This window comes from Corythoichthys intestinalis, chromosome 5 (genome assembly GCF_030265065.1).
Source record: "Corythoichthys intestinalis isolate RoL2023-P3 chromosome 5, ASM3026506v1, whole genome shotgun sequence".
In the NCBI taxonomy this organism is placed as follows: domain Eukaryota; kingdom Metazoa; phylum Chordata; class Actinopteri; order Syngnathiformes; family Syngnathidae; genus Corythoichthys; species Corythoichthys intestinalis.
Window position 1 is genome coordinate 21,670,861 of NC_080399.1, and position 18,876 is coordinate 21,689,736.

The 18,876-nt window shown below is 38.2% G+C and overlaps 2 protein-coding genes and 1 long non-coding RNA gene across 7 annotated transcripts in view; 2 read left to right on the forward strand and 1 right to left on the reverse strand.

Annotated features, from left to right (window-relative positions):
• zgc:136858 (uncharacterized protein LOC678543 homolog) overlaps positions 1-9,975 on the forward strand; it is a 29,961-nt gene extending 19,986 nt beyond the window's left edge. The window contains exons 10-19 of the mRNA XM_057836651.1: positions 390-517; positions 587-646; positions 864-927; positions 1,009-1,103; positions 6,117-6,245; positions 6,338-6,452; positions 6,525-6,662; positions 8,945-9,111; positions 9,272-9,354; positions 9,412-9,975. Of these exons, the coding sequence (XP_057692634.1) occupies positions 390-517; positions 587-646; positions 864-927; positions 1,009-1,103; positions 6,117-6,245; positions 6,338-6,452; positions 6,525-6,662; positions 8,945-9,111; positions 9,272-9,354; positions 9,412-9,607 (1,175 nt within the window). The 3' untranslated portion in view covers positions 9,608-9,975. The remainder of the gene's footprint in view (positions 1-389; positions 518-586; positions 647-863; positions 928-1,008; positions 1,104-6,116; positions 6,246-6,337; positions 6,453-6,524; positions 6,663-8,944; positions 9,112-9,271; positions 9,355-9,411) is intronic.
• Positions 704-3,004, reverse strand: LOC130916165 (uncharacterized). The gene is made up of 3 exons (XR_009063232.1): positions 2,813-3,004; positions 1,164-1,436; positions 704-1,090 (listed from the first exon to the last, which is right to left on the reverse strand). It is a non-coding gene; the product is annotated as an uncharacterized LOC130916165 (long non-coding RNA).
• A 3,057-nt stretch (positions 9,976-13,032) lies between the features above and the next one.
• Positions 13,033-18,876, forward strand: part of cnot4a (CCR4-NOT transcription complex, subunit 4a) — a 32,483-nt gene continuing 26,639 nt past the window's right edge. For 4 of the 5 annotated variants that reach the window (XM_057837416.1, XM_057837419.1, XM_057837418.1 and 1 more), the window contains exons 1-3: positions 13,033-13,263; positions 14,569-14,790; positions 18,208-18,405. In XM_057837416.1, coding sequence (XP_057693399.1) covers positions 14,617-14,790; positions 18,208-18,405 — 372 coding nt within the window. In that variant the 5' untranslated portion in view covers positions 13,033-13,263; positions 14,569-14,616. Of the gene's footprint in view, positions 13,406-14,568; positions 14,791-18,207; positions 18,406-18,876 lie in introns of all 5 variants that reach the window. The other variant, XM_057837417.1, reaches the window with a different exon arrangement.

The following is an 18,876-nucleotide window of genomic DNA, read 5'->3' on the forward strand; positions in this document are numbered from 1 at the left end:
TAAAGAATTTATTTGCAAATCATGGTAGAAAATAAGTATTTGGTCAATACCAAAAGTTCATCTCAATACTTTGTTATGTACCCTTTGTTGGCAATAACGGAGGCCAAACGTTTTCTGTAACTCTTCACAAGCTTTTCACACATTGTTGCTGGTATTTTGGCCCATTCCTCCATGCAGATCTCCTCTAGAGCAGTGATGTTTTGGGGCTGTCCTTGGGCAACACAGACTTTCAACTCCCTCCACCTCCTGTCTCTCATGGTTGAGGTTTACCCATGTTGACACTTACAGGCCTCTCTAATATTTTCAAGTGGGAGAACTTGCACAATTAGTGGTTGGCTAAATACTTATTTGCCCCACTGTATGTTACCGCTCCTTAATTTTGCTTGTAGACATTGCACTCATTCATAACAACGCTAAAATTGGCAGCCAGATAGCCTGTGCGCTTTCAAAGCGGATGAAAAAAAGAAAGTCAAGCAGCGTAGCACATCATCCCTCGAAACAATCTGAATCTGATATTGTGAGTGCTGATGATTTATTTTGAAGAGACATGATTTTCTATAATGCTGTTTATTCTATTCTACTGCAGGTTGTCATCGGGGGTATAAATGTGGATTTTATTGCAAAAGGAAAAACGAAAAGTCTTCTAGTACGTTCATATTCCATGACATTTCTTAGTGTTTCCTAACCTTTATTCAGCTAAGGCACATATTTTTCAATAGGAAAATCAAGCTAAAAAATGTCACAAAAAGTAGATGCCTTTGTCAGTAAGACTTTGTATTACATTAGAATGTTTCTGCCTGTCACTATATGTTGCTGGCATTGATAATGCATGGTCATTTTTAAACTTTTGCTGTCATTCTGAGTTTGGACAGACAAACCCAGGAAGTGTTAGTCAGTCATATGGAGGCGTAGGACGAAACATCGCTGGTAGGTTTATGTGAGCTTTACTTGGTCGTGGTTTCATACATAATTGAGTACATTTTTGGGGTGTGCATTTTTTGTTTGAAGATTGTCTGAGTCGTCTGGGCCATCAGCCGATGTTCATCTCAGTCACTGGTGCCGATTCTCACAGTGATGCCGTCTTCAACTACTGCAAACATATGGTCTGTCATCAGTAGGGTAATTACTAAAAACGCTCCAGAAATTCATATGAAAATTTTCACCCTGTAGCCATCAGCTGCTGTTCAAGTTATCTTTCAGTCAAGGGCGTAGGTTTGGTCTCAACATTGGTAGGGACGATCTAACAGCATAACTTGCGTATAGACTTTTTGTTGGGGACGGAACATAAAGACCAAACAGATTTGAACCAACTGACTGCAAAGCTTCATTGCTTCATTTGGCCATCACTGCTTCCTTGGGGGAGACAGTCAACCTCTGTTGCCTCCTGCTGTCAACACTGTTGTTGTCCAACATGCCTCTTAGCATGCATTGCAGCGCTACAAATATAAATAACAATCAAAATTCATGTTCTGTGCTAAATATTTCTTCAGTTACTGTTCCAGTTGTTTCATTTATTGCTAGTTATGGTATTTGGTAACACTTTATTGGACAGTGGAGTCTTATGACTGTCATTAGACAATCATAATTATAACATGACACTGTCATGAGGATTAATGAATGCTTATAACAGATGTCATTTAGTGTCATCAAGCAAATTATCTCACCTTTGAATGGACCCAAAAGATCCGAGCTGGACATAAATGGAGTTAGTGACATAATTTGCCGGATGACACTTAATGACATAAGCATTCAGTAATGTCATAATTATGACGGTCTTATGAAAGTGTTATGATGCCGCTATTTAATAAAGTGTTACCTATATCCCAAATACATCAACAAATACAGTAAGCCGCACTGGACTATAAGCCGCAGGATTCAAAATAAAGGAAAAAAGTAGCGGCTTATAGTCCGAAAATTACGGTAATTAATTGACAGGCTAAGTCAGTGGTCTCCAAACTATTCCATATAGGGCCACAGTGGGTGAAGGATTTCACTCCAAGAAAACAAGACCACACCTTTTCACCAATCTGGTGTTTTATAAGTGTAATCAGTTGATTGCAGTCAGGTGCTGGTTGTTTTAGCAAAAAACACATTGGTTAAAAGTAGGGCTGTCAAACGATGAAAATTTTTAATCGAGTTAATTACAGCTTAAAAATTAATTAATCGTAATTAATCGCAATTAATCGCAATTCAAACCATCTATAAAATATGCCATATTTTTCTGTAAATTATTGTTGGAATGGAAAGATAAGACAAGATGGATATATACATTCAACATACGGTACATAAGGACTGTGTTTATTATAACAATCAACAAGATGGCATTAACATTATTAACATTCAGTTAAAGTGATTCATGGATAAAATGTTATATTAAAACGCCTCTTTATGTTTTCGTTTTAATAAAATTTGTAAAATTTTCAATCAAAAAATAAACTAGTAGCCCAATTCTGTCCTCAATGTGTGTGAGTACACAAATTGACAGATAGCGAACATAAGTTCCAAAAAGAAATCAGACGGTGTGGCAAAGCTGCATGGGCTTTACTGAAGTCATCTCTTTTTGACAGGAGCACATTTCTTGTATTTTTGTAAAACTGAAAATAACAAGGCAATGTGTCAATAACTTGCATAAATCACAAAATAACATAAAATGTACACACACGTGTCCATTTGAGCAGTAGCACTAGCCAATTAGCTCGCAAGCATCTAACAATGTAACTGCATTTCACCATATATGTGAACAAATTCAAATACACATCATCAATAACTATCTAATGCTCATGAATATAAACAAAGGAGGAATATAACTCACAAGCGATGCATGTATTAGACACAAACAGTGTGATGGGGCTATGAGAACTGCCACTGAATACTGGATGCGGACGTTAGCTGGTCTGAATAGCACTGTCTATTAGTGTGAGTTCACGTCGACATATAATCACGTCAGAAAAGCGCGCCGAAACCCAAATAATCCGCTGCACTGAATCGCCAGCAGAGGGCGACATTACGCCATATAACATATGCAAGTCACACCCAAGCGCCAGCAGAGGGCGGAAAAACTCCATAAAACACAATTAACAAGTTGGCCTTTCACTGTACTGACATTTAAATCTGTCTGAGCGGGCATAGTGCGTTAATTGCGTCAAATATTTTAACGGGATTAATTTAAAAATTAATTAACGCCCGTTAACGCGATAATTTTGACAGCCCTAGTTAAAAGGTCTTTGCTTGATCGGTATGAACAAAAACCAGGACACACAGCGGCCCTCGAGGGCCGGTTTGGAGACCCCTGGTCTAAATGATCAATGCAAAATAAATCTGTTTTGACTTGTACTAACTTTCACGTCTATTTGTTCAGGTGAAACACCGTTCGATTCAAACCTTTGTTTTCAAAAACTACTACGAAACATTTTGAAAACTTCCAGAATGTCTGGATTTTACTAGCAAATTTAAATTGCAATATTTGAACATAAATTATATTAACATACGCAATAGTTTCGTTTTCGTCAGCGTAATATTATAATAATATTTCGTCAACGAACACTTTTTTTCATGACGATGCCAAGACGATAATGAGCTAAAAACGTGTTTGAGTGACTGAAACATAACGTGCCTAATGCCAGTTTTCGGCTCACGAGATGAGACGAGCTAAAAAAATGTGCAATAGTTTTCGTTGCATATTCACAATGTGTGACATTGTATGTGTAGTTAGCCTACATCATAGCAGCGTCTTGTTGTGTCACTCATGTGACGTGCTGCGCCCCAACCCCCCACTCAACAGGGCAGTGTCCTCTCCAGTCTCAAGGCTTGCACACACGGTAAGATTTATTAACTTGGTCAAAGAGAATACGCAATGTTGCATTAGCCTTTAAAGGTCTGTTCTGTGTGATCAACACACAATAAATGTAACTTGTAGCATTAGCATAGCATTCGTGTTCGTGTTAGCATTAGGCTAATGTTAATGGCGAGCATCCTCTTAAACTTTGGACACCTTTTTTTTTTCCCACACAGTTTGAAGCATCAAGGGAGTATAATGAATTAAAAACAATGTACTGTTTTCCAGCTGAGTGTGCATTATCATCTTGGCGTTGTCCTTTTTAGACGCGACAATATGTGCTCATCTGTCAAAATTCATTCGAAATAGTTTGGAACCTTAATTTATTTTTGGAGTAATCTTTTTTTTATTTTTTTATTTTACAGACAAAAATATTTTTAGTAAACGTCGACTAAAACCAGACAAAATTAGTTTTGAGTTTTCGTCAACAAAACATAGACAAAGACAAACACACTTTGAGATCACCAAGATATGACTAAGACTAATAAGTACTGACATCCAAAAGACTAAGACTAAGACAAAAATTAAAAGCTGCCAAAAACAACACTGATACACAATAAATACACACTTGTTAATAATCGCCCAGCTATCCAGGATGTGAAAAATAAACATTTTTTCTTAATATCACCTACATTGTATAAAGAGCAAGGGTGTAGGTTTGGGCTCAACATTGGTAGCGACGATATAACAGCATAACATGCATGTACACTTTTTGCTGGGGATGGGACATTAATAAGACCAAACAGATTGGGTAAATGGGGGTCAGGGCTACATTTCTCACGAATATGAACCTAATTAATTGATAGGCTAACTGATCATTGCAAAATAAATCTGTATTGAGTTGTAACAATGCTTCTCAATTATTTTCTGTTATGCCCGTCATAGGAAGACACTATGCGCTCATGCGCTGGTCCTCATGAGAAACGCAGTCTTCAAAAAGCTACCGCTTTTGTCCACCAGCGTCGCTAAAATCGATTAAAACTGAAAAGTTACCAGGTGTTGCTTTAAGACCACACAAACAAAACAAAAATGAAAATTGGGTAGAAAGGGGTAAACCTCGGTTCACTACCTTTCTCACAGTTTAATTAACATTAACAGCAGAAAATACATACAAAAGTGGAGGACACTTCTCTCTAAGCAGCTTCCTACTCGAGTTTCGCAGGTTAGCAAATCTGCACAGTTTAATGTTATGCAAACACTGATGCAGGTTGTAGCAACATATCTGTAGCAAAATTAGCGGTGTGTTCCCCGCCTCCATAACATTGATGTCTTTTTACATTACTTACAGTGGCTGCTGTTGACTGAAAAAAAAAACTTCTTATATCCCTCCTCTTTGAAGGGGGCAGATGAGGCGGCATGTTGGCGACATGTTATATTTTTATCGAGTCAGTACGTGTGTGTGGGGGGGTCATCAGCCAATCAAACGTGAGTTGAACGTGAGGGGGGAAAATGGACTAGCACATTCAGCAAGTAAAAAAGGGGTAAATATATGTCTGAACATAATGAAAATATTTCACTTATAATGGTAGGGTTAATTGTATCCTTAAAACATATGGGAAGGCAATCTAAATGACCTATAGAACTGAACTCATTCTAAAATGCAAATAAGGTTGCTTAAAAGTTGGTGGGGACAATTTGAGCATCCTGAAAAGTTGGTAGGGTTATGTCCCTACCGTCCCTATGCAAACATACGCCCTTGCTAAAGAGATAAATTTAACTGAAAAAACTTCTTAGGGTATAACTAAAAAAAAAAAAATAGAGACTTCCTTCCGGTAAAACTACTGCTTTTGCCCACAAGCACAGCTAAACTCAATAAAAAATGAAAACTTTTAACCTTGACTATGATTAATGTATTATTATTTTTACAAATGTCTGCATGGGCTGCAAATAAAAATATTTTTAAAATAAATAATGTAGAAAATAATTACATTTTAAATAAATACAAGTCATCAGCCAATGAAATGTGTGTTTATGGTGGAAAAATGGACAGACACTTTCAGCAAGTGGAAAGGGGTCTGAACATAATGAAAATGATGACTTAATAATGGTAGGGTCATTTCTATTCTTACAACCTATGGAAAGGCAATCTGAATTACCTATATAAATGAAGTCATTAAATAATGTAAATAATGTTGTTTAAAAGTTGGTGGGGTCAATTTGAGCATCCTGAAAAGTTGCTAGTGTTATGTCCTTACCGTTCCTATGCAAACCTACACCCTTGCTTTTAGTCCATGATGCGATATGCTGAATGTGTTATTGGCCTGTGTTATTTTTCTGTCAGAACACAAGTGGCGTGATGAGGTTGGAAGGCCAAAGTACAGCAACTTACTGTGCCGTGATCACTGAAAATGGAGAACTCAGTCTCGGATTGGGTGACATGGATATTCACCAGCAAATAACAGAACAATATGTAAGTTTTCTAATCATACTACCAAATCCATTTCTTTCCAAAGTCCAATGATTTTCATGTTTTTATTGATTTCTTTCGCTATCTTGCTACAGGTTTCCCAGTTTGAGAAGCAGCTTTTGTCATCCACCCTGGTGTGTCTTGATGGAAACATCCCAACCTCCACCATCAAATACGTTTGCTCTGTCGCAAAAGAGCACAACATCAACGGTACACTTCAAATGCAAAAGAGAAAATCCCTAACATTGAAATTGCTGCTATTATTGACTTTATGCTGTGCAGTTTGGTATGAACCAACAGATTCAGAAAAAGCTTCTAAGCCCTTTCTGTCTGACGCCTGGAAGTCGTTGTCCTACGCATCTCCCAACCTGGCAGAATTGTGTACCATGAACAAAACACTTGGCCTCCAAACACCTGATGGTACAAACCTATACACGATTATAATAGTCCTTTAAAAAAATAAAATGTGTAAATGTGATAAAGTTAATTATTTTCTGTAATGTACTGATAAACATTAGATTTTCATATATTTTAGATTCATTACACACAACTGAAGTAGTTCAAGCCTTTTATTGTTTTAATATTAGGGCTGTCAAACGATTACAATTTTTAATTGAGTTAATTACAGCTTAAAAATTAATTAATCGTAATTAATCGCAATTAAAACCATCTATAAAACATGCCATATTTTTCTGGAAATTATTGTTGGAATGGAAAGATAAGACACACAGTACATACAGTAAGTACTTCATTTGTTTATTAAGACAATAAATCAACAAGATGGCATTAACATTATTAGCATTCTCTTAAAGCGATCCATGGATAGAAAGACTTGTAGTTCTTAAAAGATAAATGTTAGTACAAATTATAGAAATTTTATATTAAAACCCTCATAATGATTTTGTTTTATTAAAATTTGTAAAATTTTCAATCAAACAATAAACTAGTGCCTCGCCCTTGTTGATTTCAATAAGTACACCATGCTCACTCATTGTGCTGAAGCCCATAAAATCATTTGGGCCCAAGCGCCAGCAGAAGGCACCAAACACCAAAAAGCAAGTAACAAGCGGACATTACACTGCTGTCATTTTAATCTGTTTGAGCGGGGCATGTGCGTTAATTGCGTCAAATATTTTAACGTGATTAATTTAAAAAATTAATTACCGCCCGTTTACGCGATAATTTTGACAGCCCTAGTTAATATTGATGATTTTGGCAAAAAAGTCAAGAAAAAACAAAAATCCCTATCTCAAAAAAATAGCGTTATTTCATCCAACCAATACAAAAAAGTTTTTTAATACAAAAAAAGTCAACCTTCAATTATTTATATTAGCTATGCACTCAATACTTGGAATCCTTTTGCAGAAATGACTGCTTCAATGCGGCGTGGCATGGAGGCAATCAGCCTGTGGCACTGCTGAGGTGTTATGGAGGCCCTGGATGCTTCGATAGTGGCCTTAATCCCATCCACAGTGTTGGGTCTGGTGTCTCTCAACTTCCTCTTCACAATATCCCACAGATTCTCTATGGGGTTCAGGTCAGGAGAGTTGGCAGGCCAATTGAGTACAGCAATGCCATGGTCAGTAAACCAATTACCAGTGGCTTTGGCACTGTGAGCAGGTGCCAAGTCGTGCTGAAAAATGAAATCTTCATCTCCATAAAGCTTTTCAGCAGATGGAAGCATGAAGTGCTCCAAAATCTCCTGATAGCTAGCTGCATTGACCCTTGATAAAACACAGTAGACCAACACCAGTAGCTGACATGGCACCCCAGACCATCACTGACTGTGGGTACTTGACACTGGACTTGAGGCATGTTGGCATTTCCTTCTCCCCAGTCTTCCTCCAAACTCTGGCACCTTGATTTCCGAATGACATGCAAAATTTGCTTTCATCTGAAAAAAGTACTTTGGACCACTGAGCAACAGTCCAGTGCTGCTTCTCTGTAGCCCAGGTCAGGCGCTTCTGCCGCTGTTTCTGGTTTAAAAGTGGCTTGACCTGGGGAATGCGGCACCTGTAGCCCATTTCTAGCACGGGCCTGTGCACGGTGGCTCTGACTAAGTCCACTGTTTCTGTAGGTCCCCCAGGGTCTGGAATCGGCCCCTCTCCACAATCTTTCTCAGGGTGCGGTCACCTCTTCTGGTTGTGCAGCGATTCCTGCCACACTTTTTCCTTCCCACAGACTTCCCACTGAGGTGACTTGATACAGCACTCTGGGAACAGCCTATTCGCTCAGAAATTTCTTTCTGTGTCTTAGCCTCTTGCTTGAGGGTGTCAATGACGGCCTTCTGGACAGCAGTCAGGTCGGCAGTCTTGCCCATGATTGCGGTTTTAAGTAATGAACCAGGCTTGGAGTTTTTAAAAGCCTCAGGAATCTTTCGCAGGGGTTTTGAGTTAATTCGTTGATTCAGATGATTAGATTAGTGGCTTCTTTAGAGTACCTTTTCATGAAATGCTATTTTTTTGAAATAGGGGTTTTTGTTTTTTCTTGACTTTTTTGCTAAATAATCAATATTAAACCAAAAAAAGGCTAGAACTACTTCAGTTCTGTGTAATGAATCTAAAATAAATGAAAGTCTAATGTTTATCAGTACATTACAGTAAATAAAAAACTATCACAATATGCAAAATTTTTTTTAGAAGGACCAGTGTCTTTAAGTGTATTGATGTTCAAGTGAGGATTTGTTTTGGGGGGGACGTCAGTGCTTCCAAACTCACTGGAGCAGGTACTGAGTTTGGCTGTGGACCTCTCACGCCCCCTGCTGGAGCATCTCCACTGTTTAGTGGTGACCCTGGGGGAGAATGGTGTGTTGGTGTGTGGTGAGCACCATGCAGGTTCTGTCAACCTTAAACTAAGGAAACAGAAAAAGGTAAGAACTTTCCTGCTTTCATTCACAACAAGGAACCACTGTAGAGTTAAATAAGAAAAGAAATGTTAAGTGAGGTAACCCGGGTTAGGTTGCAACTCATACAAAAATGTGAAGATCCTTATAACTTAAAACATCTTATTGTGTCCATTTGTATTTGCAGACAGGGAAACTATGTGCGGTCCACTACCCAGCGCTGAGTGTAGCAGCCCATGAAACGATGAACGTCTCAGGAGCTGGAGATAGGTATAAACTCCCTCTGATGTTTTTAACTCATCGGCTAAATTATCACCCTTTTTGCAGTTTTGCAGGGGCGCTGATTGCTGGGATTATACAGGGTCGAGACACGGATGCTTGCGTTCGGATGGGTCTTCTCGCCGCACGCCTGTCCCTTACATCACCGCATCCAATCGCCCCTGTGCTGACTACACACTCTGTCGACCCCGACTGCATCCAAAATCACAGCTGGCCTAAACCGGCATTTATGTGGGTTGCCTGAAAGTATTTGGAGTTGGTAGGCTCAGCCTACAATGTGGTTTTTTTTTAGTACTTGAGTGTGTGCTTGCGTGGGTTTTCTCCTGGTACTCGAGATTCCTCCCACATTACAAAAAGATGCTTGTTCAGTTCATTAATACATCCATAAACTGTATTTATCTGTCTGTAACAGTATGTACTGACAAATTAACGCCACACTTCTTGTCCAAAACCACTGTATTTTTGGCCAGTGTTTTAGCTATAAATGGCTGAATGATGACTTATTTTCAGAGGACATTACACAATTATACATGCTGTATTATTTGATATTTTACTAAAATATATTTTCTTCAAGTAATTTCCCATGAAAAGATATAATAAACATATTTACAAAAATGGGCATTCAAAATTGTAAAAGTATTGTAATAAAACAAGCTTGTAATTGGTAATTTAACAATGAGGTAGGTAAAGTTTGTTAAATGTTCTTAAGCCTTTCAGACCTGCATTTTTTTTCTGCAGGGCAAAAAAAAAAAAAAAAGCTGCTCTGATTTTTACTCTACTCAAACACCAGAACAAAGTGCAATTTTTGGGTTGGGGATATTTCATGCTTTTATTGGTTATTTTTTAATGTTGATGTGTTTTTAATAAGAAATAAGCACTTTACGTTATCCTTTTTGAAGTTGCGTTTCATCAGCCGTTTTCAAAGAGCCAATAATAACAAAGAGGGCGTACCAAAACTGATGATTTGATTTCGATGGATAAAGTTTCATCCAATAACCTCCCAGAAGTGGCACTAGCAACTAAATTCAGTGTATTCATTGGTTTAGAGACGTGCACGCGTCATGTCCTTCAACACCATGCTTAGGTCTGAAGGGGTTAAATTGTATACATTATCGGAAGCAATGTTTTTTTTTTTTTTGTATTAACCCAGAGGTTTCCTCCTAAAAAGATTTACTTTTCAAAACTTTTATGTTTTGACTTAAAATGTATTCATTTTTAAAATGCATGTATTGAATACCTGGTTAAACTATTATAAAATAGTAAATACAATTACTAACACTTTTTTTAAACTTATTATAATTAATGAAATCATTATAATTATTAAAAATGTGCTATATATATATATGGCGGAAAACACAGACAAGGCTGAAAAAGCAGTTTCTGCTCTTGCACCCTTCTTTAAAATAAACTGCTGTATTTTAAGCCAAAAGAACTGTTGTGTTTGATAAAACAATATGTCTATATGCTGCCATAGCAGATTCATGGCGCATTAAGCCCCCGAACTATTTTTAATTTGTCCGTTTTACCGTAGAAACCCCCGTTTACACACGTCGCGCAACAACTTTTGTTTCAACCCAGCCATAAAAAGAAGGTAAGTACTGATATTTATGATTCGAAATGTCTGTCATTTTTAGCTTGGAATCATTAATTGATATTTAATATTTAATTTAAAAGAAAAAAAACGACTTATTTATTCACAGTTATCCAATTCAAATTTATTCACTTGTATATTTTCACCTTTTAAACAAATTACGTCACAATGGAAAAAAATGGTGTCTGTAAATAAGTCACGGATATCTACCTTGTAATTATCGCTTAACTGTATTTTTTTTTTTTTTTGATTGTCGCATTTTCCCCGTTATTTGAGATGATAAATAATTGATCCAAACTAAGAAAATTTGAAGGAAAAAAAAGTTTAAAAGGGTAAACAATAAAAAGAAAATCTCGACCACTCCTTGGTGTCTGTGATTTCTGCCTTGCAACCCTTGTTATATTACCATTTTTCACCAATAAAATCCCCCCAAAATCTGGCCATGGCCACTCACAGCTGTGTCTTTACACTCGGTGATACATGCTACATGGAGTTTTTGGATCGAAAAAATATATATATATACACATATATATATATTTATATACATATGGCGAAAAACACTCATGTGACTTGAAGTTCTGCTCTGAGACCCCCAATATGGCCAAATTCCAAAATTGTCCGATATGCATGTGTGATACATCATTGGAAAGCTTAAAATCTCAATTTTCTGGGGCAAGAAAAATTTTGAACAGGAGGGCTTTTTTAAAAAAAATTTTTTTAATGTTTTTTAAACAGCAAAACCCTATCTGGCGGTGAGAGCACGCGAGAGCAGAATTACAGACGCCACGACTTTAACGAGATATGATCGCATACTTGCCTTGTTTCGATACAAAAACTCCATGCAGTGTGTATCACTGAGTGTCAAGACACTGCTGTGAATGGCCACAGCTGGATTTTGGGGGGATTTTATGGGTGAAACATGGTAATATAACAAGGGTTGTGATGCAGAAATCGTAGACATCAAGGAGTGGTGGATACATACATATATATATATATATATATATATTAGGGCTGTCAAAATGATCGCGTTAACGCGCGGTAATTAATTTTTGTAATTAATCACGTTAAAAAATTTGACGCAATTAACGCACATGTCCCGCTCAGACAGTATTCTGCCTTTTGGTAAATTTTACAGCAAGGTTTTTTGTGCTGTGTAACAGCGAACTCTTGTGGTCGCTTTGCAACATGGTTTATTGCTTTCTTGCCAGTTCAATATGGCTGCATGAAGTCTCGGGCTGACGCCTACGTTGTAATGTTGTGCTTATATGATCCTTGGACAAGATTTGTCCGTAAGTATGGTTGTTGTAAAGAATGTACATATTATGTTGGTAAGCGAAATGTTATATTTTTTTGTATGAGACGCTTTTTGTTTATGTTTGGTGAACCTGTATAGCGTGCTAAGCTAACGTTGTTGCTAATGCAATGCTTGTGTACTTTTTTTTTGTAGTTTCACTACGGTCTAAAGAGGACAGTGGTTTGAGGCCATTTTATTAATAAATCAGATGAAAAAGGAAGAAGTCTGATTATTAAGGCGTCGTTCACTAGCTGTCTAGCTTTGGAAAAAGTAGACGCTTCGGAGTGAGGACAGCATAGACAGATTTAAATGACAGTAGAGTTAAATGCCCACTACAGTCCTTATGTACCGTATGTTGAATGTATATATCCGTCTTGTGTCTTATCTTTCCATTCCAACAAATTATTTTACAGAATATATATATTTAATTTACAGAAAAATATGGCATATTTTATAGATGGTTTGAATTGCGATTAATTGCGATTAATTACGATTAATTAATTTTTAAGCTGTAATTAACTTGATTAAAAATTGTAATCGTTTGACAGCCCTAATATATATATATATATATATATATATACCCGCATATACGTATACATAAAGATTTATAATACATAAATTCCATCCCGCCCCTAATCGCCAACATTCACAGGTACGGACGCGAATGTTACACAATTCTAGCAACCGCAAAATGACGGGTAAATACTCAATCCCCCACAATGCACCACTCTTTCTTTGCGCAGGCTCAGTGGCGTCTAGTACTGCCCCACTCCCTCCTCCCTATTTTAAAGCTAGCTAAGATGGTGGTTTGAGCGTAAATTGTCTCCTCAATACTAAGAAAAGACAGGGGTAAAAACACCTTTATAGCCTTTTAATTAAAACGGAACAACACATCCCCGGTTATCCCAAGTGGCCGCCTCGAGATATTTTGACATTTCACTCACATTGGCTCGCAGTCCCCGCCCAATTCGGTGTGACTCTCTTGGAGTGGAATCCTCAGCTAAATACGGACAGGGTAAGTAACGCTAACGTTAAGCCAAGTTGCTAAGACCAGCTAACTCGCCTTCCGCCTCCCCCAAATCACCAAAGGGGCCCCATCGGGTATCCGCCGAGTGCCCTCGAGTCCGCTCTCACCCCGCCGACGTGTTTCCGAGCCGGTGAGAGCGCTGTCAGGCGTTTTAATCACTGACAACTTGGGTCCAGCTCCCCGTTAGCATTCGTAGGCCGCGTCCGTAAGTCTCCGCTGTTAGCATCCCGGGCTAACCAACGCTAGGCGGTTATCTACAAGCGAGCTGTCACTATGGAAGGAGGGAAACGTCACGACATGTCAACCGTTTTATAAAGTAGTCAATATTAGTGTCGTATTAACACTCTTATCTTGGACACGGACAAGTTGAATGGTAACCAACCCCGCCGGCCACTCTGCGGACGCCTTTCCCCCCTCTTTCTTTGCCTGTCTTCTTATATAAAGAGCAGCTTCCATTTATGCGATTCGCGACTAATGTTAGCTTCTCCTTAGCGGTGGTCAAATAACATCTGTCAGAAGGTACGATTCGGAAGGTGGCCCGCTGATGTGACATACTTTGATTGTACTATACAGCAGCCAAACAATAGATTGACAACTGCATTGCGAACTGCACGGAGAGGCTTTCAAGCGCTCTTGTTTATTTCCATCTTTCGTATCTTTGCGCTTATATTTAAGTCCTTAAATCTGGGTCGGACTCCCAAGTTCTGGCAGCCAGTGTTGTCACATACTAAGTAGAGCATGACTGCTAACAACACGTTATTTATACTCGTTAGGTAACAGTGAAGGAATGCATATCGATACTAAATTGTCTTCGTTGTACTGCATTTATCGGTTTCATTAGTAAACAAATGCCAGCTGGTTAGCTGGTGCTTTAGTTAGCCTCACAGTTTTCATGTAGTTGCTACCTACATGGCAAAAACTCACCTAATAGCATCATGAAAGGCTATCCATAGGTGAGAATTTGAGTGTAGTTTGTCAACATGCACCTCTGATTGCCAAGTCCAGAGTCGGATATGCTCATTTGAGGACAATTTATAATTAACTCAAAAGTTACTCAATGCTTGCCATTGAAGCTAAATGTCCATTTATACTGTAAGTACTTGCAGTGAATGCTCATGTTTTAGTACCATTGATGGCGCTACACAACCAATCCATGTTGTCTGGGAGATCTGGCAGCTGTCATTCACTTCGTCTTTCCCAGTCAAAACAGATTGCACTTATAGTGCCGTCAATGGTAGGAAATAATTGTTCCGAAGCATTGCTCACAATGTTTTTGCAATTAATTCCTCGCAGTTTTGTGATCCTCGACCGCTTCAAAGCTCAGCCTCGCCGCGCCATAGGATGTCCCATAGCCCTGACATGAAGGACGACCCCATGGAGTGCCCCCTGTGCATGGAGCCGCTGGAGATCGACGACGTCAACTTCTTCCCCTGCACCTGTGGCTACCAGATCTGCCGCTTCTGCTGGCATCGCATCCGCACGGACGAGAACGGTCTTTGCCCGGCCTGCAGAAAGGTGAGGAAGGCTTGAATGGACATATGTTTTCTTTGCCTTAAACATGTTGAACAGGATTTTCTTGATACTTTAGTTTTGAATCTGTTCATACATTCATGTTATATGTTCCTGAATGAAGGAATTAATTGTTCAGTAGCATATCATTCATCATAGTCTGTACTGCTTCTCCTTAAGAGACTTGTACGGGTGCTGGAGTACTTTTAGGCAACTTAGAGCAAGGGTGTCACAGTCATTTTCTTTGCCATATCATAGTTGTTTGCCATATTTTGGCTGTTATGACTGAAAAACAACACATTATTCCATTGTTATTTTAAATTTTCAAATATAATATGCTTTCATTTAGGGGTGTGACAAAATATTGAAATGGTGATATATCGTGATATTTTGTATCCCAAAAGGTTATCGATATGCTCCTGCCAAGAATCGAGATATCGTTTTAAAAAAGATGTCAATGTCTTAAAAAAAAATTTAAAAAGGAACCAACAAGTTGCTACCAAAATCTTCCACCATACTAATGTCATGGTTAACTCCAAGGCGGCATTGACGGTGCTCGACGCCCAATTCATTTAGACTGGGAACGTTCGTTCATTCAAAACCAGAGCATTCACAGTCATTCTTTCCGATTTTCTGAGCATTTACAGGTCACCTGCTGTTGTTTTTAGGACATTTACAGGTCATTTCCTGTTGAGTTTGAGTCACTGCTTATTCATTTTGGTGATTCACAGGTCACTTCCTGTTCTGTAACCCAAATAAACAGGAAGTGATCCATAAAATACCCCAAAATCAACAGGAAGTAACTGAAAATCAACAGGTAAATTACTTTAAATGGCCCAAAATAACCTCATTGCCTGGCGTCCGCTGTTTCTGACGGCCATAGACGTTCAGTCCGTTTGAAGTGGGAGGGATGGCAGCGAATGAACGAATGTTCATTCGCTGCCACCCTCTCAGTTCAAATGGACTGGACGTCTACTAGTGATAAACTCATTCCAATTCAAAGCGGAAGCTTGTTTTTCTGTTTATTAGTAATTTGTAGAATGATTTCCTGAGCAATGTATCGATAATCGTTGTATCGTCAGATCGTTATCGTGAGCTTTGTATCGCTAATCGTATCATGAGGTACCAAGAGGTTCCCACTTCTACTGTATGTAGTAAGTACCCCCACAACAAAGTCGCTTTTCCAAAAAAAAAAAACATTCTATGCCAACTTGTCATGTGCTGACCCAGTTTGCTGATGTCTTTGCTGCAAAATGAAGCACATGCTTATTATCTGTGATGTGTATGCTATAAGCTTTTTCAAAGCAATGTTTTTGTTTTTAAGTTGTATAACTTTCCTTTTATTTGAGTACTGAAATTCCCGAGCCCATAAACACATCACTATCTTCAAATTGTTTAAAACGTCCGTTATATACAAATATTTGGGCAATCGTTGTAATATAATAAGAGGTAGAAATAAGTATTGCGCAACATCAACACAGTTCGGGTGATGATTGGTCTCTGTTTTGGTCGGTGCACGTCGTCCAATATGATACAGTAATGGGCTCACATGTTTTTCTATATGAATTCATAACATTAGATATTATGCAAGGCTGGGAATTTCTATCATCGAGGTTGTTGAATCGTGAAACAATTAGTCTGTTTTGATGGTCAGATTCACACAAACATGGTGCAAATTTCACATGATTTTTTCCTGCTTCACCCCTGCTTGATGAACAAATTGGAAAGAAAATGACTAGGAGTAGAAACCTCTTGGTACTTCACGATACGATAAGATACAAAGCTCACGATAACGATGATCTGACGATATGGCGATACAACGATTATCGATACATTGGTCAGAAAATCATTTTAATCATTCCAACAACTAATTAAGAGAAAAATAAGCTTCTAGTGTGAATTGGAATTAGTTTATCACTAGTAGACGTCCAATCCATTTAAACTGGGACATTTAAACATCCCTCCCACTTCAAACGGACTGAACGTCTATGGCTGTCAGTGGCAGTTAATGCCAGGCAATTAGGTAATTTTGGGCCATTTAAGGTCTCACTGGAACAGCACCAGACAAAAGTTCCAGCATCATCACCTTGTCCAATGCAGATTCTTGACTCGTGACAAGGTGATGATGCTGGAACTTTTTTTTTGTGCCGTTCCAGTGAGATTTACAAAGAGGATTTCCTTGAAGAAGACATCAAAATTCCCTCAGTCCCTGATGATTTGGGGCTGCATGTCAGGCAGAGGCACTGGGGAGATGGCTGTGGTTAAATCTTCAATAAATTTACAAGTTTACATGGAAATTTTAGACAGCTTTCTTATCCCTTCAATGGAAACTATGTTTGTCGTTGGCACCAAATTGATGTCGAATACTCATCAAGTCCATGCCTCAGAGACTGTAAGCAGTCATAAAAGCCAGAGGTGGTGCTACTAAACAATAGAGATGTGTCTTGATTGTTATTTCTGTGTTTGTTTCTCATGATTCCATATTTTTTCCCCTCAGAATGGAGTGCTTCCACATATATTTCCCTGCACTTTCTCTATAAAAGTAACATTTACTGACCACCACAATAATTTCTATTCATTTCTTTTAGTGTTTCTGAATGCTAAAGAGTTGCACTTTTGAACTAATTCAGTATTTTTTCAAGCTTTTTAAATCTTACACCTTTTAGAAATATATCTTGATTCTTGGCAGGAGCATATCGATAACCTTTTGGGATACAAAGTATCACGATTCATCACCATTTCGATATTTTGTCACACCCCTAAAAATGACTGAATGTGGAAGTGAAGCGCCCACTTGAAGACAGCTGTGTCTTAGAATAAAGCACTGAAAATGACAGGACATGTGTCAGACAACAGCCAATTAGTCAGTCTTTAATGTTGCTTAACAGTCACGCATTCACTACCGTTTAAAGTGGGACGTCAAATCAGTTTGAACTGGAGCGGCTGGCATTGAGTGATCACATTTCAGTGCCATTGACAGCAGTATACGTCTAGTCCAAAATTTGATTGGGAGGTTCGATCACTGCAGGCCCCCCCCAACTTCCAGTAAAAATGTATTGGACCTGTATCTTCGTGAATGGCAACAAATGAGTTAATATTTACTTAATTGAAATAGAATATAAAAATCAGGTTAAAAAATAATGCCTGGACGATATTGTTTATGATATTTTTGGCAAAAAAAATTAAGGTATGCACCTTGTATACTGTAGCTACACTATCATCCAAATTTTTAGTGGTCACGGACCTGCCAACTTATTTTCAGGGGATGTTGCCAAATGATTATGTCTTCCATGATGATATCATTGCTTCGTAATTGGCAATTATGTAGATTACAGTGGCGTTCCTCAAATTGACATGCAGGCACTGTAAGGTTTGATTTAGTGACGCTTGACTCTATTGTTGATGTTTGCTGTTTTCGCGCAGCCATACCCAGAGGACCCCGCTGTGTACAAGCCTCTGTCACAGGAGGAGATCCAGAGGATAAAGAATGAAAAGAAGCAGAAACAGAACGAGAAGAAGCAGAAGGTGACGGAAAACCGTAAGCACCTGGCCAGCGTCAGAGTGGTCCAGAGAAACCTGGTATTCGTGGTGGGTCTCTCGCAACGCCTCGCCGACCCCGAGGTAAGCATGGCAACCAGTTGGAAATTAGTAGGGCTGCATCGATTATTTTAGTAGTCGATTAGTCTATCAACTAGTTAGTTCAAATTATTGAGTAATTAGATTAGGAACATTTAATGCATTTTCGAATAAATTTTATGAGATGAAAAACAAAGGCTTGATAAAGAGCATTAAATTTCAATACAAAATAAAATTCCCGAGTGTTTCTTCAAAATATGCAGAATTGCACTTTCTTTAGAAAATAAAATAAAATACCTTTTGTTGGCCTCAAAGGATATTTAAAAAAAAAAAAAAAAGGATCTCACTACAACAAAAGAACAATTAGCTAACTTGGATAGCAAAAGTCTGATACCTTAAAAGCAATAAAATGTTTTTTTTTTTTTTTTTTTTTTTTTTTTTACAATGCTCTAAACAAATCGTTCAAAGACATATTCCTATGAAAAAACAGATAAATATACCTATTAACTAAATTAC